This window comes from Chenopodium quinoa, unplaced genomic scaffold (genome assembly GCF_001683475.1).
Source record: "Chenopodium quinoa cultivar QQ74 unplaced genomic scaffold, ASM168347v1, whole genome shotgun sequence".
NCBI classification, from domain to species: Eukaryota; Viridiplantae; Streptophyta; class Magnoliopsida; order Caryophyllales; family Amaranthaceae; genus Chenopodium; species Chenopodium quinoa.
Window position 1 is genome coordinate 1,846,527 of NW_018742461.1, and position 26,069 is coordinate 1,872,595.

The following is a 26,069-nucleotide window of genomic DNA, read 5'->3' on the forward strand; positions in this document are numbered from 1 at the left end:
CACATAGGGGCTATTAACGGCTAATTTGACCCACTATAAAACTACTCTTCAAACTCCTCCACAATTTCGAAATCATTTACCTTCAAATTCTCACAAGCTTTCAAGCTTTAAGTTAAAGAATTCTCCCACACAAGTGCAAACATTGAAGTTACAATCAAGTAAGCTCAATTCTTTGTGAAATTAGTGTTCCTGATACAATTAAATTGGGGTTTTTCTGAAATTAGGGTTGCTGGTACAATTAAATTGGGGGTTTTATGAAATTAGGGTTCCTGATATAATTAATTTGGGGTTCTCTAAAATTAGGGTTCTTGGTACAATTAAATTGGAGGTTTTCTGAAATTAGGGTTCTTGATATAATTTCAAAATTGCTTACCTCTGTCACCTTTGATGTTCAATGCAATGTCAGCAAAGATACCCACCTACTGGTCCCCTCTCAACTACTAAAGTTGGCGACTTGTCCATCATCTTCCTCTTTTTTCCTTGATATTGCAAGTATATTGCGGTTATGATGTTGTCGATGAGGAAAAAAGAAATTTAAGGTTTGGTTTCATTAATGGTGGGGAAGTTGAATAATTGACAATGAATTAATGTTGGAGGAAGAGTAGAGTAGAGTAAAGGAGGGATAGAATAGCAAGAAAGGGAAAAAAAAAAAAAAAAAAAAGTGGGCCCCACAACCTGAAAAATGACTGAAAAGTGGCAAAAGGTGGTGGTGATTTAATTTTTTTTTTTTGGTTAGTAAAGTGAAGGGAAAACCTCTCATATGTCCTCCCTATATATTAAAAGGCGTTCCTAATCAAGTACATATGCCACGTGTCACCCCTCCTTCTTCCACCAAGAGAATGTTTTTGTCAAGAATGTTATTTCTTTGTACTTTTACATGACAAATTATTTTTTTAGACTAAATCTAAAACAAAAGTATTTAACATTATTATGTACATTAAAAAAAACTAAAAGTAAAATTCATCTACATAAAATATAATACATAAAAACTATAAAACGTTAATATTTAACGTATCGACCCGGGACATCACCCAGGCTACACACTAGTTTATATTGAATTGTTGACTATTAAAACATTTGATTAGATGCAACTATGCAAGTACGAAGTACTACGTAGTAGATCATAGGATAGTGTAACTTTCATATTAAAAAAAAAATAATAAAAAATAAAAAATAAAAAATAAAAAAAATATTATTTTATAAGTTCATCATAGTTTAGCTAATAAGTTTTTTTTTCGAATATTTCGAAGAAAAACGTTAGGATGGTAATGCAAATCGGCCTCCACCAAAGCCATTAAGCTTTGCGGAAAGAAATTCATACAAACACGTTCCAAATTACCCCGAGAATCTCACCTCGCCACAAGTAGTTAACAAGCTTCTTATTATGGCATGAATAATGAATTCAACCCCCCATTGTTTTATAAGTGCGGTAACCTCTGACCGAATAACCCCTAATGTAACACCCCAATAATTCTCTCTTTAAACCTGTAATTCCTTTAATAAAATCCAAGAGAATTACTAACGTGTTATCACCACGTGTCCAAACGTTAAGGCTAATTCAGAATTTAACAGCGGGAAAACTAACTCAGTTATAAATAAGTTTCAAAACCAATGGTCGAAATCAAATTAAGTCTTACAAATTGAAACCATTAAATCCCTTATTCAAAGCCCAACAAATTAGTAAATAAATCAAACCAGAGTTTAAATAAATTAAAACTTATAAAATGAAATAAACTGTGAACAATAACCAACACTCCACATAAAATCCCACCACCTTGACGCAAGTCCGGACTATGAAAACACCTGTGATTAATCTGCTTCCCAATATTACACGCAAGTGTAAAAATTGGACAGGGTCATTGAAAGGCGAAGGTCATGACTAAGAAAAAGACACCCAAACACGCAATCAACAACGTTGAATACATACAAGCTACGAAGTATAACAAAGGATTCCTAGCATGCTACTAATAATCAATCAACACACACAATTTAATTATTGACTTAAACACATGTCTCAACTGTTAACATTACTAAGACTTCACTAATTAATAATAAATAATTCATTTCATTTCATTCATTCATTGGATTTAGCAATAGACAAGGTTGTCTCCCCATGCTCCATTTCGAAACATCAATAAAAGAAAAACCCCATGCCTCCTTTCGGAAACATCAATAAACATCCAATGGCAGATAGGCGCGACTCCGTGGCCATAGCTAGTATGAGATCTCATCTAACTCCTTATAATTTTAAAAAGTATTTGAAAACAAGAGACTCGTAAATCAGACGGCACGACTAATACCCCGTGTACCCCAACCCTTGTTTGTCATTACTCTAGATGTGCACAAATCCAGAGTTTCATCCTTTGCAAATTTAACAACCCATACTTGTAATAATGGAATAATAGGTTAAATATATATGTAGAAACTTCAAAACCTATTATCTTTGACACCAAAACAATAAAATTCAGATTACAAAAATATGAAAAATTAATTTAAACCTTAAACTCGATACTTTAATAACCTATTAACATAATTTAATCATAACGGTCATGTAGTGTATAGGAAACTCTAAGAAACATGATTTAGAAATTAGAATGGTTTAAATTTCCAATTCTATATTTTTAATAATCTGAAAATTAGTTTAAATCATCAAAAATATAATTTTAACACAATAAAAACACTACATATTGTAGTAACTTGACTAACACGTTTTAAGCCCTAAAATCATGAAAAACCAAGGTTTAAACCCTTATTTTCTCAATTAAATAAATCTGAAAATTACTTCACTAATTTAAACAAAATAAAGATCATAAATTTGTAATCTTTTACAGTTAATATACATAATCAAACCATAATAATAACAATTAAATAACAAAATTGATAGAGATTTAAACTTGGATTGAATTAACAAAAGAAGGGAAAACAAGAGGGAGAAAGGAGAGAGGGGCGAACTGCTGTCGAGGGGGGCCGCGGTGGACGCCGGAGCAGCAGGGGTGGCGTCGGTGGTGGCTGGTGTCGCCAGCAGCGAGCAAATTTTTTTTTTTTTTTTTCTCTGGTTCGTGAGCAGCAAAGAGGGAGGAAGGCAGTGATGAAATTGATGTGATAGGGAAAATTTTGAGGGGTTTTTGGGTTTTTTTTTTTTTTTTTTTTTTCCTTTTTAGGGCTTCTTGTAAAAAAAAAAAAGTATATGGGCTTAGGTGTTAAGCTCTTTTCTAATCCTAATAAAATCATAACTTGTTTTTGGGCCACCATAAGTTGGGTTAGGTAAAAAAAAAATAGGCTCTGTTCACTTAAAGTTGGGCTAATATGATCCATAAACATTAGTGTTAAACCATGATTAGTAGGTAAGAAGAGGATTTTATTTTAAATAGGGCTTATCAATATAATACAGTTCAAATAAATTTTACATAAAATAATTTATTTAATAAAAACGAAATAAAATATTTATTTAAATAATAAAGAAATATATAATAACTTATTTAAAAATATGAAGGATTACATCTAATCACCTAAATAACCCGACCACATGATGTGACTAGTCACGTATGAAACTTTGTGTTCTAAATATGTAACCCTTAGCCTTAGGATCATGTATATCATTTTAAAAAAAAAAAAATCAAGAGTATTCCAAGTTCCAACACAAGATTCCAAGCATTAACGAAGTCAGCCACATCTTCCAAATTCCTATGATCAACACCTCCTCCTCTCAACTATTACGTCCACCGTCCACTACAACTGGCCCCACCAACCATCTTCATCCTACCGCTGTAAATCCCTCAGCCCTCACTCACCAAACCTTCCCATTTCTCCCTCTTTCTCTCTCCTAAAACCCTTGTTAAACCTTGAACAACAATCAACCTCTACGACTTTAAACTTCAAACCCCCACCATCTTCCTCCCCCTCCAAAACCCCAGAAAAATTTAAGATCTTCAATTAAATTAAACCCTAACAATGGCGGATTCCCTTAAGACCAGCTTATCAAATAACCCTAAAGTTTGGATTTTGATCGGTATTGGTGTTGCAGGGATCGCAGTCGTTGTTTCTAGAGAGACAATTAGAAGGAGAGAGAAGAAGCTTCTAGAAAGAGAGGATTTTGGCGCTTTTGTTGAGCGTTTTGAGCTTCTTCCTTCTCCTCAACCGCCGCCCCCTGCTGCTCCTTTGCCTCTCCATGGCCTCACCTTCGCCGTCAAGGACATGTTCGTCATTTCCCATTTTGCAATTTTTTATTTTTTGTGATTTTTTTTATTTAATTTTTGAAATGGGTTTGTTTGGAAGCATGTGATTGTGTTTGTGATGGTGCAGATTTGAGATAAAGGGGCGAATAACAGGGTTCGGAAACCCAGATTGGAAGAAAACGCATGATGAAGGAGAGAAAGCAGCAATTGCGATTACTAACTTGTTGAAGAAGGGAGCTACTTGTGTGGGGTCCACTGTTTTGGATGAACTCTCATTTGGGTACTCTATCTATCTGATACTTCTGTCTTCATTTGATATTTTATTTCTTGGACTTGTTGTTAGGAAATTTGTGTTTAAATTGTTGTATTATGCTATGATCTGGTTGATGGGTTTGTCATTTTTGGGGTTAATTTGCATACATTGTCTTTAATTTTAGTGTAGAATCCAACTGTGAGTTGGTTTAATGATCGAAAACTCGAATACTATACATGAGAGCAGTGATCATACTTGGGGCATTGTGAGTCATTGTTGATCTGTACTTGTTTTAGTGAGGATTGATTTGATACTTTCGTCGTTCCTAATTTATGGCCACATTTGATTAGGGGTGTAACAATGTAGTGAAAATAGCATGACTATCCATCATGCCATATGGTGTCAGAGTTTTCAGTTAAAGGTAATATGAGATCATTTAAAGTTTAACTAACTCTATTTACACTGTGTTCTGTTATTTCTGTATAATTAGAAATGTGGCTAATAATTTGTGACAGAGGAAGTTTATTGGACTCTTGGGTCTTGTTTGATTGCTTGGGTTTTTGGGTTCTATTCTAAAATCTAAATGCAGTATTGCCTTCACCATGCACAAGGTTCTACATATCTGTGCATGTGATTGGTGGTAGTTGGTTTGCCAAATTTTTGGATGAAAGTCGTGCTTGGTTTAGATTCCTTGTCAGGTTAATGGTTTATTAATGAACTTAGTCAGTTGGACACTAATATTTGTAGCCCAGTGATCATTGTTCATAATGTAGCTCTTCAAGTGCCATCGTTTGATTTGTTTCTGACTTGGTACTTTTCTCTTACTGATGGGAAAAAGTTTGTTGAGGTAAAGCAGTGTTTTCTTTTCAGGATTACTGGCGAAAATGTGCATTATGGGACTCCAATCAATCCGTCGACACCACATCATATTCCTGGGGGGTCTTCTAGTGGCTCAGCTGTAGCAGTTGCTGCACAGCTTGTTGATTTTTCTCTTGGTACATGGCCTTTTCAACTCATCATGTATTTATAAAGCTATATTATATAATTGGAAAGATTGCTATGCCCCATAACTGAGGTGTCTTGTAAGTTTTGAAAATGTAGCTACATGAAAGAATTATGAAGGCATCAAATGGCAAACTTATACTTTGTTCTGCAACTACTTATTGATCTTTTCTTCTCTCTGGACATATGTTGTGCATTTTGAGCAGGTGGTGTCACATCCATTGATCCATATCTGTAGAGGCACATGTACTATGTGCGGGTGCCTTTGCGATTTAGTTAGATTCTCAGTAACTTTTGGGGGGGATTGTGGAGTCACTGATTATTATTGAGTTTTGAAGCATTTAATATGATCGTATAATTTGCTTTTCTCTAGAAACAGCTAATTGCTGGCTATTTTGAATTTGTGATCAACCAAGTAATTCAGCAAAGTAGTATTTTTCTATAATATTAAGGTGGATATTTTCTCAGTGATCTGACAAATCTAACGGTTCAGGTACTGATACAATTGGGTGTATAAGAATTCCAGCGTCACTGTGTGGTGTGTTTGGATTTCGCCCATCTCATGGGGCTGTATCTATGGATGGAGTCCTGCCAAATTCTCAAAGTCTAGATACTATTGGTAATGAACTACTCTGCGCTAAATCAATTTACTATACCCCCTTGCCCCCTTCCTCCCTCCCTCTGTTTCAATAATCCTTATAGTGTAAATCTTGGCTAATGCTATTATTCAGGATGGTTTGCTAGGGATCCCTCTGTTTTACATCGCGTTGGACATGTTTTGCTCCAGTTAAAGACTGAGCCCAGGAGGCCAAGGCGCTTCATAGTTGCAGATGATCTCTTTGAACTTTCGAAAGCTTCAAAGCCTAAGACATCACATTTTGTGAAGCAGATGACAGAAAAGCTATCTGGATGTAAGCCTCATTGTATTTTTTTAAATAATGTTTGGAATGTTAGGAACTATACTGTGTATACAACATTGCCAACCCAATTTTTTGTATAATGGTGGTTTTCTCCATCTCTTCTCTACTTAAATATAACATACAATGATTTTTTCTTCCTAAAGATCTGCATAGAAGTACCTCTATATCTTCCTATAAATATAGAATTTACAAGATCTTCTAATCTTCCTAAATATGTAAACTATCATAACACATATAAATTAATTAGGAAAAATGTAATTATACTTCCTACCAAAACTCCCAAACAAAGTATCCAAGTCATTGACTTCCTACCATCCTGCATATCTGCCAAGTACCTATGTACTCCAAGGTTTCTAATTTAATGTCAAATAATAATATTGACGTACACGTGTGGATGTGTGGCTATTGGCTAGTAGTTGGGTTGCAACCCAACACGTAAAGCTTTCTTCTTCTTCTGTACTGGGTTAAATTTGAATGTCATTCGTATAATGTATATATGAATACTTGTGTGATGATTTGATGTATTGGTGGTGCAATGGTTCCATGTCAGTATAAAAGGAGGTTATTATTAATTTATTATTGTAATTATGGCTCTATTTCATTGACTGTGCAGACCAGAGCCCCAAGCATGTAAATATTGGCCAATTTATTGCCTCAAATGTTGCAAGTTTGAAAGCATTTTGTGAAGAGTCTTCAATTGTTCAAAGTGGAGAAGGAGCTCTCAAAGCTCTTTCGTCGGTTATGGTTTTACTTAATAGGTATCTTCTTGGAACGCTCTTCTTTAATGTACTAATGTTTGGGAGTTGGGAGTTGGGACAAGGGAGTATAAATAAGCTTGAGGACATGAAAATTCAGACCATTGAAGCCCTTGGCTCATCAGGGGAATTCCTAATGTAATATTCCCTTTTGTGTATGGGTGATACCTTCTTGGTGTTTTTTTTTTTTTTTTTTTTTTTTTTTTTTTTTCCCTAACGAGTAACGAATATAAGAGTGTATACTAATACATACAAAAAAGAATTTAATTCCGTGCCTTTCTTTGCCTTTATTTGGTGAATACTCTCCTAGCACTGTTGATCACCACTGATACCACTTGCTTTCTAAACTGAGAGGTTGGTGTAATTGAATGTGGTTTAAAGAGTATAGAAAAGAAAAATAAAGACTTATTATGAAATTTATATGGGTGGGATGGAGCGACCCTATGAAGCAAGTTGTGTTTGATGGTTTCCAGATAACAAAGGGGTTTATTTTGTGCAATGATATTGTCTTTTTTTCCCCAATCCTTTATGGAGTATATGCTTAGGTATTATATTTGGCTATTATTATTGCTCTTTCTTTTTAGTTTAGCTTCTATAAATTGCTAAATTCAATTCTAGAGACTTTGCCTGATGTTAAAATCTATATCCTTCTCTGTATCTTTCTTGCTTTTTTTAGCCTGCAGAATACTGATGAAATGCACAAAATAAACAGATATGATTCTGCTTAGCTTTAAAATCTTGGTCTGCTGAATTAAGCTTGTTTTTCACCTGTTAATGTACCTTTCCCTTCATTCCTTGCATGTTTGAAAAATAACGGTGATTATATTCACACTAGATTATTATGGTTTCTGTGGTGAGTTGTTTCTTATGGCTTATCGGTGCTGTATTTGTGATGTGTTCTTGATTTTTGTATTTTGTTCTGACCAGCATTTAAAATGCCTATCAGATATGAGTTCAAGACAAATCATGGAGAATGGATCACAACAGTGAAACCAAAGTTGGGGGCTAATGTATGTGGACGTGTTCGTACAGCAATCGATTCAATGCCTGAGGACGTAAAAGTTTTGTATAAAGTGAGGGCCGAATTGCGTGCTGCGTTGCAGGACCTTCTAAAGGTATATTCAGCTGTTCATTAAGTTTTGTTGAATGTGACTTAAATGACCCATTTTCCAGGGCTATATAAGGATGAACAATCCTTTTTCCCCTTATTCCCTGCATGTTTGAAAAATAATGGTGACTTAAATGACCCAGGTTCCAAGTCTATAGATGAATAATCCTGTTTTCTCTTATTCCCTGCATGCTGTTAAAATGATGATGTTTAAGTTGTGTTGAATGCGACGTAAATGACCCATTTTCCAGGTCTGTATGAGGATGAACAGTCCTTTTATTCCTGCTTGTTCCATGTATCAGAACTTCCGCTGCAGGGTACCTGAAGATGTACCTAACCAGATGTAATTTGTGCTGCTTGTTTTGAAGCACAGTTTTTTTTTTTTTTTTTTTTTTTTTTTTTTTTTTTTTTTTTGGGGGGGGGGGGGACAAACTTCTTTTAGGTTTTCAGTAATGAGATATTGGGATGTATTAGATCTTAGAAGTTCAAGAAGGTGCATGTTTGATCACTCCATGGTGTCGTAACACAATTTTAATGTTACAGATTTTAACAGAAAACACTTATGCTTGCTTATAAGGTACAGAGTATAATTTAGAGGAAGTAGTAGCATAGGTTTCTTCCTTATAGTCATAAGATTGAGGCAACTTAGTCTGAATTTTTGGATTTTCTTGTCAGTTATTGGGCATATCCTTGTGTGGTTGAGTACTGAGGAGTAATTACTGCTTGATAGAAAGTGTGCAAGCCCGCATTACTAATGAACATTTAGGCTGGACAATGACTATAACAGAGATTGTTTTCTTCAAGCTTCTGTGCAGATATTATGCTTCTTCTAAATCTGGGCAATTCTAATGTTAATTTTCAGAATAAAATTGGAAAATAAATATGCCATAGTGGATGTATGAATTGGAACATTCAAGGTTGAGCTGATTATTATGATTAGGAATAAGTTTGCATTCATTTTTAGGATTTCAAATTCAGTAAATACTCTTTGTCTGCAGTTCTTGGTAAACTTTTGTTCATCTTCTACCTGTGGTTTTGTTGGAGTTGAAGAAGTTGGACCATATCTTGTTTGTTGGCTAGTATATTATTCTACTCTGATTATATGAGCTAGATCTGTAGGTGGTGTGGCCTTAGACTTTTCTTTCTTTTTTCTCTCTCTTTCTGTGCGTGCGTGTGTGGGGGGTGTTTTCGGGGGGGGGGGGGAAGGGGTTTCTTGGTAAAGCTGTATCTTTTGTGTTAAATCTTCTATTTTTTTTCTCAGGTAGATGGAATTCTTGTTCTTCCAACAATAGTTGATCCTCCAATAACACGCAACTCAAGAAAAGGGCTGTCTTCTGAGTTTAATGATCGAGCGCTATTCTTATCCAGCATATCAAGCATGTCCGGGTGCTGTCAGGTATTGAACAATCAGGGTTACTTTTGGGGGTTAATTTTATGGGAATTTATCTGCTTATTATTGTAGAAGTCACATGCTGTTCTGCTGCCAGGTTACTGTTCCACTGGGAGAGCACGATGGTCTTCCAACTTCAATTTCATTGATTGCATTTCATGGATCTGATAAGTTTCTGCTCGATACTGTGTTGGATTGCTATTCAACACTTCAAGAACAAGTGAGACTTGCATCCGAGTCCAAGCCGTTGCCAGATACCAATGGTCACTTGGATGCTTCAGAACTGCTGAAAGAGAAGGTTAGTTTGTTAAAAATGCTGTTAATGTTAGGTTTGTGAAAGCTCACAAATTGTATTCATACCAAAGCAAAGCAATGATTGATCCCTTTCCTTGCAACACTATTCCAGAGCTGGAATAGGTGTTTCTGATTGCAGAGGAGATTGTATTTGTTTGCTTACGCCTTATGAAATTGAAAAGGCTGGACCTTAAATTGAGAGCTTCCTGTGAATTACTGCTCTCATCTGATTCAGGAATGTTGGTTTTACTTGGTATCAGTAAAACACACTTCCTCAGTTTCTTTTTAGTTGCATCACTTCAAAATTTGTGGACTCCTAGGCAATTTTAGGATATGAGAGGGATATAGAGAAAGAAAATAGTGTACCCATGTGATAGGGGAGAGAGAGAGAGAGAGAGAGAATATTAACTAAAAAAGGAAAGTGATGCATCTAAATTGAAACTTCCCATTTTAGAAAGTGATGCATCTAAAAAAAGCGGAGGAAGTAAGTTAGATATAGAGTGTTTGAGATTGCATGAGAGGCCAAATGTACAGTACCTTGGATAAGGAAGAAGCTACTTCCTTAATGTTCTTATAGGGTTTGGACTTGAGTTTGGAGATGCCAGTCACTCCATACTACCAAAAAATAATTGTCATCCTTTACTTTTTTCTTTCTTAACCGACAATATCGAAGTATTTGTGTGATGACTGTGATTCTTCATTAATTGGGTCTTTAACTAGATACTAATCAGGTTGAATTGTACTTGTATAAAACATTCTTTTATGAATTGTGATTTATCACTTTAACTCTAAGAGCAGGTGTATATTGAATACTTCTGGTCCCTGCCACCCAAAATAGCAGTACTATCTTTGTGTTTTCATGCCCCTTGGGCAATTACAATTCACTAAGAAAGCGGTTTAGATTTCCTTGCTATCCATCTATTGGTTGGGCTGTGATTTGTTTAGGTTAGTAATACTGTTGTCAGGCTATAAAAATAATGAAATCTGTGAAGTCTAAGTTATTAACAACCTTCTTTTAATTAGTGGAACTCTTGTTGTTTATCATCTTCAGCTGTTAAGTTTCTAACATATATCTTCCTTTGATATCAAGTTTAGTGCCGGTTGCTACAATGTTGAATTAAAAGTTTTGAGTAGTTGGGTTATTACTCATTAGAATAGCTAAACTTTGAGTCGTGAGAAACAATTATTAGCTCATAATTGTTGGACTTAATTGTTTTTCTTTCTTATGTTGGAGCTTCTTTTTAATAATTTTCTAATTGTTTAGAGATATAAAAATTACAGTCTCACTGTCCAATCTTTCTCCAGGGTAATGCTGCATACAAGGGGAAACAATGGAATAAGGCTGTCAACTATTACACCGAAGCTGTAAAGCTGAATGGGACTAATGCAACCTACTATTGCAATCGAGCAGCTGCATACTTGGAGCTGGGTTGGTAAGTATCTATTTCTTTTTATTCGGTTTCTCTGACAATGTTGATTTCTTTATTACAATGATTGGTTCATTTCAGCCTTCCCTTTGATGTACTGTGTTTTATATATCCAATATTTGAGAAATCAACTTTTGAGAGTTTCATGAATATAAGGAAATCCACTTAATCACCCCCCCCCCCCAAAAAAAATAAAAATAAATAAATTGTGATGTCATTGTATTAATTTTCTGTTTGTGTAGTTTCCAGCAAGCGGAGGAGGATTGCACAAAAGCTATATCACTGAGTAAAAAGGTGAGAAATCTTTCTCTTAATCTGCTTCTGCATTTTTTGTGTTATTATATAATTGAACTTAATTGATAATTTTATGGCGGACTCTTTCGATCTATAAATTCAATCCTTTTGATCGACCAACAAAGGTGTATATAGGATCTTCTCACACTTTAGCAGTGGATTAATACTGAGTTTCTCTATGCAAGAGTGATTATCTAGAGACGATAAAGGAAAACTAAAAGGAAAGAATAGAGAATTCAAGACAAGTGCTGTATGTTGTCTTTGTCTTATTCCAGCTACAACATCTATCAACTCTCAAAAAGGAAATTATGTTTACTAACAAATGCGTTTTCTGTTCTTGAAAGAGTGCAACACTTTCTGTTATTCAACATGCGCCATATGTTTTTCTTCCGACCTCTTTCATTTACATATGCAATTCATCCCAGTTCATTCTATCTCCTCAAGTCCTAATTATATGGGTCCCCGTAAAAATGCATGCCAAATTGCCAATCCCCAAAGGCCCAAAGTTGCATTATTTTTAGAATGGAGTTGGTAACGCCTATAAAGTAATGTTAAATGTTCTAAAGTGGAATGTGAGGCCTTTTATTGTTGACCGGGGGCTTTATCATATTCCACTTCCACATATGTTAGGTTTGAGTCCTGTTTTAATTTGTACTAATCTTTTACAGAAATTTTTTATGGAGTATAAATTTGAATCATTCAAACTACTTTCTGAGTTTCTGATTATTTGGGTCTGGATTCTCTGGATGTGACATGCAAAGTTAATCGTGAGCTCTAGCTGCACTACAATTGGGTTATAATGCTAGCTAATCATAACATAATACTAAAACAGACACCATACACGTGTCAATTCTTAGTGTCCCTCCAAATACACCCCTTCCTATTTTTGCTAATATCTTCTTTGAGAATTTTAGTATAATTTAACTATCATATTATTTTTCCAAATCTTTTATAGGTATCTTCTGTAATAATATATCCTTAATTTATATATAGGTATTACTCTGTTTCTCGTATCTTTTAATAGTAATACATCATATTAAATATTACTCTATATGTCATATCTTTAGTACATTATATGTTATTCCTTTAAATGATTAATACTATATATTAAATAAGGTAATTTTCTAACAATAATTAAAATAATGACGAATCTACAAAAAATTATTATTGTTGTTGTTGTTAAACCCAGATTAATTTTTATTAGTTTTGGGTTTAAATTATTTTTGTAACAAGTTTTTTCTAATACTTTAATTGGGTTCTCGCCTAATTCTAATACGAATTAATACAATTTTTTTCTTTTTATTGATTAAATGATGTGAGATTACTGTGCATGGCACGGGACCTAATCTAGTATGTACTAATATAAGCAACTCTAAGATGAGCTTTCAAGCAATTGATCAGTTGTGTTAAAAAATATTGAAGCTTTATTGGAAATCTGAAGAATTACAAAAGTTTCTGATATTTGCATTTTTTGGGTGGTGCATTTAGTGTTCCGTGATGTATTAAAAGAGGAGGCCCCATTACCTCATAGTGAGATACATAATAATGGCAAATTGGTAAATAAAATCAACTTTTTTAATATTTTATCATTTTTTTGTACTTTCTGACTTTTCAATAAAACCACCACCATCATCAACGTCCGGCGGCTTCTTCACCCTCGTTCACCTTTCCAGCGGCTTCTTTGTCATCCTTTCGCTTGTAAACCACCACCATCATCGTCGTCCCCTATCTTCTTCACCCCCTTTCACCTTTCCGGCGGCTTCGCCGCCTAATCAAACGAAAAACCCTAACAAAAATGGAGAAATTTGGGCATGGTTAACCCTTAAGGACAAGGTTTATCTTCTTTCTGATTGCCATTGATGGAGGTGAGAGGATGGAGGAAGAAGAAGAACGGGTTGGAGGAGGAGAAGCCCAAATTTAGTTCAATTACAATATTAACCCCACTTACAAACTCTAAATGACACAAATACCCCTATGAGATACTTGTTATGTTCCTCACTATGAGAAACATGGATTTAACCTGTATTAAAATATACTGTATAAATAGTGTAAAAGCTTAACTTGTGGGAAAAATCTTTCGGTAAAGGCAAGCCATCTCATTATTGTAAATTAGGATCATTCTCAAAGTGACTTTATCTTCATTTGTATTTTGGTTTTGTGGATACCTTTTGATTTATAATTTATGGTGCAGAATGTGAAGGCATATTTGAGAAGAGGGACTGCTAGAGAGTCACTTCTTCGATACAAGGAAGCTGCTGAAGGTAGTGCTTGAATTCTTGTTCTACTTTTCTATCTATTAAATGCCGCTAATATATTCGTTTCATCTTAGAGACTAGAGGGACTGGATCTTCCTTCGTTGAATATTATTTTTCCTAGTGTATATAACCACCGACCTTCCTTACGACTTAATTACATTGGGTGTAGCTGCAGTCCGTTATGATTTCCAAGCCTAAAACATACTCTTTAGTACAAGTGATATTTCTTTTTTACTTTTCCCTCTTCAGTTACTTTTAGGGTGAATACCCTGTAACAATTTAGTTGGATTTTCTTGGGATAACCAATTGGGTAAATGCTAGATCACGACAATTGGTTGATACTGCATCATCATCATAATTGTTGCTGTCATCATCTATTGCTAATTAACGAGATTGATGTAATCATATGGCACTAGTTAATGCTTATTCTTCCCAAATCCTTTAATCATTTGTGAAGTATTCCTCTAGTATCCTCTAAACCAAAATTATCTGAACACTGAACTTTAATTTCACTGTTAATCTGTTATATAACTTATTATACTTTACTGATCAATGCTAAGTGTATATTCCTCTCTCACAATCATTGTTGTATTTACAGACTACAAGCATGCACATGTTCTTGAGCCGCATAACAAGGTCGCCAATCTTGGAGAGAAGCGGTTGAAGAAGCTCATGAGTTAATACACGATTTCACAAGTCAATTTTGCTAATTCTACTTCCAGGCTTCCAGCAGAAGGCATAACAATAATGAGAAATAAAGGCTAGTAAAAGAGGAAGAGCATGGCGTTTATACATTTAGATTATAGATATATTTTCTTTTCTTTTAATCTGTGTATAGAAATTTTGGCACTGTGATGAACGATGCAACATTCTTGCACAAGTTTTGCAGCGAAATATTAATTTTTGAGAGGTAGCTAGGATACTTGTTTAGCTGCTTTCAAAATGAATGGAAAAACTCTTATGTACATGTTGATTGAAGAAATGAAAATGTGTTCAGTGAAAGTAAGTTTGATTCATTTTCAATTGTGGCCAACAATTTTTTGTTGTTCTAGTGGCAAGATAAGAGAAATTATAGAAGTTTATGCCTGGTAACTTGATAATATACCTTATTTGTGAAAATACTCTCTTTCCTTGGTTATAAACAAATTTAACAGCTGGTAATTAATGGCTAAATTTGGTTAATCCTTGATTCCTTATTATGTGGAATATTTTACCTCCTTAGTCCAATCTTGATCCCGATATTTATGATTAATCAAGTATCAACCTAATTAAAGTTTTAGCCCATATGATTAGAACTTCTGGGTTCTAACAAGCTTATTAATTCCAATCGAAACAATGATTAGCACCACAATTATTAGATCCTTAAGCTTCACGGCTTCAAGGGACTGGTGGTACCGGCTTAGCTTCTCCCATGCTGGTCTCCGGTCAGTGTTGTCGGATTTTGGCGATGGAACCACCATGCATTGTTGGGTTCCTAAGGTGTACAAGCAATCTAAGCCAAACCTTCTATTGGTTCATGGGTTTGGTGCCAATGCTATGTGGCAATATGCTGATGCAATCGACCATTTCATCCCCAAATACAATGTAATTCTTAGCATCAAAACTCATTTCTGTATTATCATTGCTAATCTATCTATCTATATAACTATATAAGTATATAAAATTTGCATTCAGTACATTATTTTTACAGGTATATGTACCAGACCTCATATTCTTTGGGAGGTCCTACACAACCCAAAAGGAAAGGTCAGAAAGTTTTCAAGCAAGGTGCTTGATGAAGCTAATGCACATACATGGAGTACAAAAGGCGAGCTTTGTAGGTATAAGCTATGGCGGTTTTGTAGGGTATAGCATGGCAAGCCAGTTTCCGGAGGCAGTGGAGAAGGCGGTGTTGTGTTGCACCGGGGTTTGTATTGAAGAGAAGGACTTGAAGGAGGGTTTGTTCAAAGTACAAGACTTGGATGAAGCTGGCAAGATTTTAATGCCTCAAAGTACTGATAAGTTGAGGGATTTGATGAGACTCTCCTTTGTTAAACCTCCCAAGGGAGTGCCTGATTGGCTCTTGACCGACTTTATAAATGTAAGTCACAAAATCCGAGATATGATACCTTGTGTCTACTTCCATGTGCCACTTATTTTGTGATTACCAGATAGCAATAGAAATCACTAACTTTTTACGCAACTTAAAAATATGAATTAATAGACTGATTAAAAGAGAACTATACTCTTAATATTCTGACATACAGTGCCAAGGAACAAGCACAGGCACATCAAACGTATATGTGTATGTATGCTCATACAATAGGCACATTGGTGTTTATGGTCGACTAGGCGTTAATGAATTATGTACATGTCTAAATAATTATGCAGGTTATGTGCAAAAATTATGTGATCGAGAAGAGGGAATTGATTGAAGAAATACTCAAGGATAGGCAACTCTCAAAATTGCCAAAGATCCATCATGTAAGTGATGAACCGCTTTAATTTTTCTGCTTGCCATGCATGTATTATTAATGGAAATGAACTAGTATACATTATTGTTACTCCTGGGGTGCTGGTTTTTCTGGGTTTGGGGCATGTTATGAACCGAGAACGGGCAAGGTATGGGAAGGAAGGGCTGTTTGTGTTGGTGATGAGAGGCATTGTGTATATAAGATTATGTTATGAGAGGCATTGTGTACATAAGATTATCACATTTTCAGAAGTTTTTGAGTCATTATTATTTGGGTGTTCACTAGAAGTAACAATAATGTAGTTCATTTCCATTAATTTTTCTGACCAATAAATTCAATGTTGAATGCAGCCCACAATGATAGTATGGGGAGAGCAACATCAAATTTTCCCTATAGAGTTAGGATATCGATTGCAACGGTATGCTTCAATACTTCTTACTTAATTTTTGTATATAACACTGATGCTTAAGTTTAATGCAACATATTTAGTTTAGTCCGTATTATCCATTCCTACGTAATCATTGATTTTAAACCGATTCAAGCAATTTATTTATCATCGACCCTTTTAATGACTTATGTTGTACTCCCTCAATTTTTAAATATTACGCATTTGACATTTTTGCTTGTTTGAACGCAATTGAATCTGTGTACATACAGGCACTTAGGAAGTAATGCACAGCTAGTGGTGATCAAGGAAGCAGGGCATGCTGTGAACCTAGAGAAATCAAGAGAGTTTTTAAAGCATTTGAAAACATTTCTAAATGAGTCATAAAATCCTTCCCAAGGATCCTACTACCCTCGTACGATAGCAATAAAAATTGATAATCTTTGTATATAATATTTGTCACCCTTTTTTAAAAAAAAATTTTACCTCAATACTTTGGAAAGTTGATAGAATGATACTGTAGTATAATATGAGTATTATAGAATTAAGGCCAAGGGAACTATGGATCGGAGTTTACTAAGGGGGCCAATATCTTCGGCTCTAGTAGCTAGGGTTGAGCTTCAGACTTCCAAATTACACAGTCTTTGTACCCAACCTCCTCCACTTCTTAGCTTTTTAAGGTTCGATTGTACATAATAACTCCATTTGTCCTTAATTGTTTGCCTTATATACAAAAGTTACTTTATTAAGTTTTGGTTGAGTGAAATTGATGAAAGAGAAAAGTGGTGGGACCAAAGTAATGTTTGTGAGAGTAAAATAGTAGTCCGCATGTATATTTTTTAGTATAGAGCAATCTTTAAGGGACGGCATAAAAAAAAAAATTAGATCTAACAAAAAGGGACAAATGGAGTATGTAAAATTGTGAATTAGATAAATGTTTTGTTCAGTTGTATCCTGGTCTCAAGTGCAAGACATAATTAACATACCACCCATACTAAATTACGAATATGCATCCACTTTATTGAACGAACTAAATTAATCATCCATTGATCTATAAGCATTAAAAAAATATTGCAATTTACCAACATACTAAACATGATTTTGGTCCAAACAAAGAGATTAAACTACCAACATACTAGAAGTATAATGTAAGATTATGCTATTGCTATATACAAGAAGTCAAGAAATATTTAGACTATACAATCATTCTTCAATGCTAAACAAGAAACTTTATAAACATCAACGTTGTTAGTCTTAGATTGAAAGCTACATACTATATTGGAACCATATACACGTAATAAAAATTCAACGGTTAATACAACTAAACTAGTACATATCATAATTCCAACTTTATTCTTATTATTTGTCCTCCATTTCAGATCACCCAATTTATCAGCTAACCTCTTTAGTTTCCCTCTGTTATCTCCATTCTTCATACAAAATTTACACCATTACCAAAGAAAAGGTAAGAAATTTAAGTCATATAAGGGTGGTTATGGAGAGCTCATCAACCCCTCTCATACTGCTTCGCAACCTCGTTGTTCCGCTGTTTTTGTCAGCAGACAAATCTTTCATGTTTCTCTTCCATGAATCAAAACTTGTCCAAATCCTACGTTGTTTACTTGCCTACGTCTTCCTTTTCATCCTCCACCTTGTCCACTGTCTTCCTTTGAGTTATCTCCCCTTCTCTAGAATTTTAGTTAAGCATAATAAATATGAGCAACAGCTGGTAGATAGCAGCAGTAGCACTACTGCTACTGGCCAAGGTCGTGACACAGCCATTGCTCGGGCTATCTACCAGCTGCTCTCCCTCGTTAACAACATCCCCACTAGCTCAAGAAAGTATGAAGTTGTACGTTCCTTGGCGGAGAGGTTGATCAACGAGAACCTTAAGGAACGGTCTGAAGCCCTAAGACAGGTCAACTGTGCAGTTCTATCTGAAGCATTTGACAAGACGCTTTCCCAACTAGAAGCCGCCTTGTTGGATCAAGAAAATAAGTTTTCGCTTGGTCTAAGGAAAGGTGATTTTGGGCTCAGTAGGGTTGTAAGGGCGGCCAAGGGATGGTATCATGTGAAAGAGGACGATGATGAGCCTGCCATGGAAAAGATGGCAGCCGAGTTGTTATGGTTAGCCCATAAATTGGAGGAAAGTGGTGGCGGAGAAGTGGTGGTGGAGAAATGGGCTTGGGTAAAAAAGTTGGGATGGTTAGCTTTGGCAACTGAGCCAAGGGTCCAAGCTTCATTGGTCAAGCTCACAGGTATGAATGAATTACTTGAGGAATATTTTTTTCCCCTAAATACGGTTCTTCCAAAGAAAGTCCTTTCTTTTTGTTTCTTGGTTGAAATTTTGGTCCAATCATTTTGTGGTTTACATTGATTGGTTTCAATTTTCTTGAGTTTGGTTCTTCACTAGACAATTAATGGTGAGTGTTAAAATTATTTGGCATGAGACTAACCTAGATAGGTTATCAAACAATAATCTGAGTTTATGGAAAAGATCAAATCATATCATAATTCCTAATTGGTTCACAAGAAGATATATACAGGTTTGGTATCATAAATGAAATTAGAATAGTATGGGTTTGGAACCGATCTATGTAAACCACAAAATAATTGGACCAAAATTTCAACGAAGTTCTGCTCAAACAAACACAGAATAACATAATCTAAACACACATTAATGACTAAAAAATTCTTATTAGAATGGCAGAAAAGAAGAAATTTAGATAAACATTATTATTCCTGCAACCCGTACCATACAGATATATGGCTATATGCATGTTAAGAAGTTTCCTCAAGACTTTTAAACTCTGCACTTCTGCAGCATTCTTGATCAAGCATGCCAAGGATATGGGTAAAGAGCAACAAAATGGAGGCAAAACGGAGCAGCAAAAGCAAACTAAAATGAAGATGGTAACAACATGGCTTCCTTTACTGTGTCAAGCCAGCAACGGTACTGATGCACCAACCCTTAGCACCAGTGAACGAGGAGAGATTGAGAGTGCACTGGAAGAAATAATAGACTTGATTGAGGAAGAAGAAAATCAGGAGAAAGTATTGTCTTTGTGGCTCCACCATTTCACCCAGTGTTCCTCCTCGGATTGGCCTAACCTCTATGGTTCCTACTTAAGGTGGTGTGACATATCTCGCAAGCTTTTGCTCACAGCAGAACAATGAAAGTGCATTGATGTAAATTGTGATATAGAAACTCTACAGCAATGTGTACTACGAGTCTAGGAGCATGTTAGATTGTTAAGCATTCAAAACTCTAGCTTAATATTGTTTTTTCTCAGTTCTAAAATTAGATCTTCAAGTCAATTATAAGTTATAACTCAGCTTCTTAATCCAGAAGTAGTGTTTTAATACTTTAAAGACCGTTCCAGCAGTTAAATCTAAAGATAGTTGCAATTTCTCATGCTGTAACCCGGCAAAGAGAAGTGAAAAAGTAATACTGCTCAATTCAGTAAGAATAATGAATAATTAGTTGGTAACTTCAACATGATACAAAGGACATGTGTCAATGATTATGCACAATTAGAAAGCAATCAAAGCATAATACAGAATATTTCCAACAAGTAGAGGTTTCTTGTCACATAAAGAATAGCAGAGAGCTTGTTCAAAGCTTACTTTCTCATTGCAGTCATCACAAGGTGAACTTCGTATTTTCAACATCGAATATTTCAGAAGAAGACAGTTGTGGCTCCTGCAGACAAAAACTGAAAAAAATCAATAAATTTCAAAGTAGACTAGGGTAACCATAAAAAAAAAATAAAAAAAAAAAAAAAAAAAAAAAAAAAAAAACGTTCAAATCAAGCCAAGAGTAGAGTCTGAAAGAACTCATATAGTGTCAAACTTCCAGCATTAATTATCATAAATCATACTGTTGTGTGAGATCACAGTACATGGTTGATATTGAGATCTTCGTAACATCAAACCTTTAATAGCAACATGAAACTGCTATATATCCGCAAATGAATTACAAACTATAATTTAATTGGTTTGACAGAAATCCAAAATAATAGCACTACTGAACAATTATCATCTTCGAATTATGGTGGAGTAAATTCAGATGTCTTACTTTATTGAGTTCCTTTGCTAATCTATTAAAATAAGTAAGGTAGTTGATACATTTACAATCTAAGGCCTGTATATATAAGGGTAAAGTATCAAAAGTGGAAGGAGGAATTCAAAAGAAACAAAAACCTGCCTGCGATAGTTCGCGGTGTAACAACTTATCAATGAGCTTTGAACTGATGCATCTTGATGCAAAGGTCTCCATAACAGACTTACGCACAGAATATAAGAGTTCAGAGTACGTCAACTTTGGTTTGTTAAGAATAGCTTGGATGAAACAATGCGTCATGACACCACTGGCACTCATGCCCTTTTTAGTAAAAGCCTGCATTCATAACCAAAAACTTGTAAAAAGTTATAGAAAGGCAATATAAACTGAATTCATTCCAAGTTCAGTATACGAACAGATTAGGGTGGAAGTTGGACTGCGCGAGTCTCGAGAGACATCCATAATAAGAAGCAATGTACAGAAAGAAAAACTAAAGAAACCATGCATTAAGGTGAAACTGACATATCGTATAGTTAGCATTTAAATATGATCCAACCTACCATTCATTACAAGAATTACCAGCACATCACAACTGTAATTTAGTATCAGAAACATTATGAAAGAGAATTCAAATAAGTTGCTGCACAAATTTTCACCAAGAGCATCAAACTTGAATAGAAAAAAAAAAGAAGGAATGATCTGATCCTTACTTTGCTGTCAATAGCCATTTCATCATCACGACAGGCACTAAAACAGATGGCACGACCACCCCTTGTACACTTCTTAGCTCCAGAAGGAGGTCTATTGTGCAACCACTTCCTCCTGTTTATATGCAAGGGACAGCCAAGGAAAATGTTGTTAGATATTACACAACTTAAATACCAATTTACATTCAATTTCTATCTAGACCTTAGACAGGGATCAGCAATCAGCTGAAAACGTAAGTTATTTTGCAAATTGAAGTTGCTCTCAAAGCATTTCCTTTACCTAGGAAGTTCAAATATGTGATACAAACTCCAAAGCTGAGCACAAGTATATACACTACTGTATATGAGGTAAGATTAACATAAGTATCATCAGCGGTGGGACTTGGGAGTAGATGTTAGATTCTTACCCAGTCAGATCATACAAGTACTCGAGATCAAGGATGGTTCCACTATGACAAGCATCAACGATTGCATGGAGTGTTACCCCCTTGATTAGAGGTTTAACTATCATGGTGTTGATATCATTGTCAAAGATCATTCCTTCAGTCTTGAAGTCAACAGGGCACAGTGTTTCATCAAATCCATCAAGCTCATCATTGTCAAAATCACGTTGACGCAAACCATGTCCAGAGAAATAAAATACCAGGGAATCCCCTGGTTTGCTTCCTTCAACAAGCCATCTCAAGCTTTCTTCCATGTTTGCTTTAGTAGGCACTCGATCAAGATCATTTTCCTCTAATTTAATGATAGCACCAATAATCAGTCAGCTATTCAAATTGAAGCTCTGCTTTTGACCAGAAAATCATCAGTAAGAACCCTATAGGTCTGTAACTTCTTTTAATGTACCCTATATGCATTTTGTACAGGGAAAAAACATTCTCACTGACTAAAACATCTAGAGTTATGCACAGGCATGTTTCATAATATAATCCTCATTGTGGTGTATGTAAGCAAGACAAGGGAACCCGAAAATGAAATTGAATCAAAACATGGTGTTAAAGCTTTATGAGTAGTTACCATTACAATTATTTGTCATGCCCACAGAATTTGCACTTCACATCCTCTTCACCGAATCAGGTTGCTACTTCAACCACCCCCCCCCCCCCCCCAACCCCCCAAACAACCAACCTAGAATGAAAATGAAATTGAATAGCTTACCTGTTCCTTTGATCAAATATCTGCATATTTATTGTTAACTGATTCTTATAGTATAGCAATCAAACAAGGCACGAATTCATTGTCTCTATCTGAGAGTGTTGCCTGAAAGAGTAAGCCTTTCGTGAACAATATTATGGAATAATAATTTCAAATTACCTGTAAGGACTCTAATTGAATGCTCAGGAAAATGATATCGATTCAAAAGAAGCTGCTTTATATTGTAGACATCAGTGAGAGTTCCTCTCAGCTTGTGTTTCTGCTTCTTGTAGCTCACGCCACAGATTAATGCTCGTTTCCCAATTCTTGCTGCAGAGGTACCTCTAGGGCATGCATTTAATATTGTAAAAGAAGCTTTTGGCCATTGGCTTGCTAGAGCCTTATATTCAGATGATCCTGAAGTGCTTCCAAGGTTGCCATTTCTATAAGTGCCAAGGTTCAGACTAGAACTTTTGATCTTTTGCAGCTGAGCATCTTTCCAAGTTCTGTTCTTCAGAATATTAGTATAGTTTGTGACTTCACATGTTTGTATAGGAATTATGGTATGGCATCTTGAGCAACAAACAATACCAGCCCTTTTGGTGGTAAAATGTTCTAACCTACAATATCCACACTGGATTATCCTATTCATTTTTAGCTAGGAAGCACAAGCAATGACTAATGATGGCCAAGATATGCCATATGCCATATGATTTGAAGAACAAAAATGAGGAACTATTATCGAATCTTAACTTCAAAACCGATCATGACTTGGCATACCTCTGGCATTATGCTTTCACTCGAAAATTTGGATAGCCATTTTGTCAAAATAGACATGATTAGATGTTATATCCCACTCTTTTCCTTGCTTATTATACACATGACATGGAAAATGGCAGCGTTATTCGATTTGTACCACCACCATACTTTTTTTCTGCAGGTATTCTAACGAAGGAGCAGTACTTTATAAAGTCGCTCGGATCAGATGCTCCACTCTGTCTCCAGCCCATGGAGGTTTCCAGTTCTAAGGTCTTTGATACCCACTTATAGAAAGACCTGCAGCATAAAGAAACAACGCAATGTTTAAAAAAAACCTAATCAAAGTAAAGAGGCATGTTATATTTTCCTGGCCCTCCAGATCTCACTTGATACTTTCAAATAGTATAAAGAACCTTTTTCGAACCAATCATGTGCAACATTGCACAAACAACATGCATTTAAATTATAATTATGCAAGCATTACAGAAACTAATGTGAACTTCCATTCCATCAATATTCCATTGCACTGACTATATACAGTGCAATAGGCAATAGAAGGGTAATTTTTGAACATTGGTAAAAGTGTCATCTACAGCACAACAATAAACTTCAACGACAAAATCAGCTAATCATAATTCAAGCTCCGCCAACTTACTATACTCTCTCAACCATCCCCCCCCCCCACCCCCACCCACCCCCACCACCTCCTCACTTTCCCCTTCCTAGTACCTAACCCGGGGTTAAATAAAATAGGCTCTCATATAGGAACTGTGATTAATTCTAACAACCTTACAATAGTTTTTCTCATTGAATCATGAAATGTCTGCAGCTTATGAAATTAATCATTTACATAATAAAATCCAGTCAGAAGGATAATGAACAGAAAGGGTAGAGCTACCACTTGCAAATTGCTACATTGTGAAACAAATATACATATAATCACCCATTACGATATGATCAGCATTAACAAGCTAAATTGTAGCATAGCTATCACCACACTACTGTATTACAAATTACAACTACAACGCGCTTTACTAACAGCATCTTTCGAGATCCAATTGACCAAATGTACATAGTCTTACACCTGGCCTAACCAGAATATGCATCACAATACATAGAATATCAGTACTAATCAAAAGGGTAATAATTTTTAACTAAATCAAGACTACTTTTATACCATCAGTATAAATTTTAAGACCCCAGCAATTTTTAGCTTAAATTTGACCCACAAATTGAAATTAAATCACTTTAAATTCCAAAAATTGCAAATTCAAAGTTCACAGTTATCAAAAGCCTAAAAATTCAAAAATCAGAATCAAAGAATCAATAATTTCTTTTCTGACTTTTGGGTTTCAGAAAATTGATTAATTTTTTTCTTTTCAAACACCCATAGTACGATTCTTCCTGCTAGCAAGTAGCAACCATTAATTAAGAATCAAACTTTAGAAAAAAACACCCATAATTACATCACTTTTCCCCCATATATTCATACACAGAAATAAAGTATGCTTAAATTAGTAAAATATACAAAATAAACATATGAATTTTTCAAAATAATTGAGCATGAAAAATCTACCTGATGGTGACCCAAGAGATGCGATGAGATGAAATCATCAAAAGTTTTAATTTTGGGTTCGACATTGTCAATTTCAGCAGATTCATTGCAGTGGTTTGGATTATTTAGGGAAACAAAAATAATACGGAGTAAATGAAAATTCGTCGACAGTAGGGTTTGAACCTGCGCGGGCGAAACTCAACAGATTTCAAGTCTGTTGACATAACCAGTCGGACATACCAACTTTAATTTTACAAATTTTCGAAATTTTTTTTATAAATATTTTATATATCTCTGTATCTTATTAATTGAAACAAAATTGTATTTCGCAAGACATAAAATATTTATTTGTTGCAAATATTACGAAACAGAAATATTAGTTACATTGGCATCGTTTTTTTATTTTATGTTTTCGTGATTTTTTTAAAAACAAAAAATAGGTATTTCTAATCTGTTGTCAGTTTTTAAAATTATCATGATTTTAATATATTTGACCAATTTTTTATTCATTATACTTCGTATGATATACATCATACAATATGATTTTGAAAAATTAAAAACCAAAAAAAGAAACCACGCGATACCAAAATGAACCCTTAGTGTCTTGATTTGTCTTTTTATACAATATTTTTTAATACCTTTGTTAGTAAATTAAAGACCCTATTAATTAAAACTATATTAAGTCAATTTTACTCGGGTTAGTAGGCTAGGTAATTTGGAAAAGTCATATAATCTTACATTTGGGTGCTACTCCTTTCATTTGTTAATAAGTGCCTTATTTTTTAATTTTCCACTATTCACGAGTACTACCTTGACCAGTGTTTCAGATCAAATATAGTCATATGTATAATTCTTATATTCGTCTTAATGTATAGGTTTCAAATATCATCAAATATCAAAATATTATATGTAAACTTATTGCTAATTAAAGATATTATTGGCCAAAATATTCCGTTGATAACTATACGTCAGACTCTTATAAGGTACTAGGTTAGGTCCCGTGTCATGCATGATAATTTTCAATAACTATTCTTTAAATAACATTATATTTAATTATAAGAAATTAAATCTGGCTAAGTTATTAATTTGTAAAATGAATTTATTATGAAAGTCTATTATTAGCAAAAAAAAAATACTTTA

The 26,069-nt window shown here is 34.8% G+C and overlaps 4 protein-coding genes across 4 annotated transcripts; 3 read left to right on the plus strand and 1 right to left on the minus strand.

Moving 5' to 3' along the window:
• The first annotated feature begins 3,434 nt into the window (after positions 1–3,434).
• Positions 3,435–14,889, plus strand: LOC110718635 (outer envelope protein 64, mitochondrial-like). The gene is made up of 13 exons (XM_021897514.1): positions 3,435–4,196; positions 4,303–4,455; positions 5,299–5,423; positions 5,924–6,049; positions 6,162–6,341; positions 6,964–7,108; positions 8,052–8,220; positions 9,475–9,609; positions 9,701–9,901; positions 11,203–11,330; positions 11,567–11,618; positions 13,810–13,879; positions 14,472–14,889. Exons 1-13 carry the CDS (start codon positions 3,952–3,954, stop codon positions 14,552–14,554), a joined length of 1,812 nt encoding a protein of 603 aa, XP_021753206.1. The 5' UTR covers positions 3,435–3,951; the 3' UTR covers positions 14,555–14,889.
• A 319-nt stretch (positions 14,890–15,208) lies between these two features.
• On the plus strand, positions 15,209–17,164 carry LOC110718432 (monoacylglycerol lipase ABHD6-like). Its single transcript, XM_021897265.1, has 5 exons — positions 15,209–15,457; positions 15,564–15,953; positions 16,244–16,336; positions 16,677–16,744; positions 16,984–17,164. Exons 1-5 carry the CDS (start codon positions 15,209–15,211, stop codon positions 17,096–17,098), a joined length of 915 nt encoding a protein of 304 aa, XP_021752957.1. The 3' UTR covers positions 17,099–17,164.
• Positions 17,165–18,051: 887 nt separating this feature from the next.
• On the plus strand, positions 18,052–20,039 carry LOC110718637. The gene is made up of 2 exons (XM_021897516.1): positions 18,052–18,969; positions 19,536–20,039. Exons 1-2 carry the CDS (start codon positions 18,207–18,209, stop codon positions 19,886–19,888), a joined length of 1,116 nt encoding a protein of 371 aa, XP_021753208.1. The 5' UTR covers positions 18,052–18,206; the 3' UTR covers positions 19,889–20,039.
• Positions 20,040–20,149: 110 nt separating this feature from the next.
• LOC110718636 (metacaspase-1-like) lies at positions 20,150–25,094 on the minus strand. The gene is made up of 6 exons (XM_021897515.1): positions 24,951–25,094; positions 22,796–23,671; positions 21,889–22,216; positions 21,485–21,596; positions 20,919–21,110; positions 20,150–20,414 (listed from the first exon to the last, which is right to left on the minus strand). The coding sequence occupies exons 2-6, from the start codon at positions 23,265–23,267 to the stop codon at positions 20,355–20,357; spliced, it is 1,164 nt and encodes a 387-aa protein (XP_021753207.1). The 5' UTR covers positions 23,268–23,671; positions 24,951–25,094; the 3' UTR covers positions 20,150–20,354.
• Between the last annotated feature and the right edge of the window lie 975 nt (positions 25,095–26,069).

Excerpts from the sequence above, each read along its gene's own strand:
- LOC110718635 (XM_021897514.1), top strand. The coding sequence starts at position 3,952 with ATGGCGGATTCCCTTAAGACCAGCTTATCAAATAACCCTAAAGTTTGG. Across the intron at positions 7,109-8,051 it reads GTTATGGTTTTACTTAATAG|ATATGAGTTCAAGACAAATC; the intron begins GTATCTTCTTGG and ends AATGCCTATCAG. Across the intron at positions 9,610-9,700 it reads GCATGTCCGGGTGCTGTCAG|GTTACTGTTCCACTGGGAGA; the intron begins GTATTGAACAAT and ends TTCTGCTGCCAG.
- LOC110718432 (XM_021897265.1), top strand. The coding sequence starts at position 15,209 with ATGATTAGCACCACAATTATTAGATCCTTAAGCTTCACGGCTTCAAGG. Across the intron at positions 15,458-15,563 it reads ATTTCATCCCCAAATACAAT|GTATATGTACCAGACCTCAT; the intron begins GTAATTCTTAGC and ends TTATTTTTACAG. Across the intron at positions 16,337-16,676 it reads AATTGCCAAAGATCCATCAT|CCCACAATGATAGTATGGGG; the intron begins GTAAGTGATGAA and ends TGTTGAATGCAG.
- LOC110718637 (XM_021897516.1), top strand. The coding sequence starts at position 18,207 with ATGGAGAGCTCATCAACCCCTCTCATACTGCTTCGCAACCTCGTTGTT. Across the intron at positions 18,970-19,535 it reads TTCATTGGTCAAGCTCACAG|CATTCTTGATCAAGCATGCC; the intron begins GTATGAATGAAT and ends GCACTTCTGCAG.
- LOC110718636 (XM_021897515.1), bottom strand. The coding sequence starts at position 23,267 with ATGAATAGGATAATCCAGTGTGGATATTGTAGGTTAGAACATTTTACC. Across the intron at positions 22,217-22,795 it reads TTCAATTAGAGTCCTTACAG|AGGAAAATGATCTTGATCGA; the intron begins GTAATTTGAAAT and ends TCATTAAATTAG. Across the intron at positions 21,597-21,888 it reads TACTTGTATGATCTGACTGG|GAGGAAGTGGTTGCACAATA; the intron begins GTAAGAATCTAA and ends GCATATAAACAG.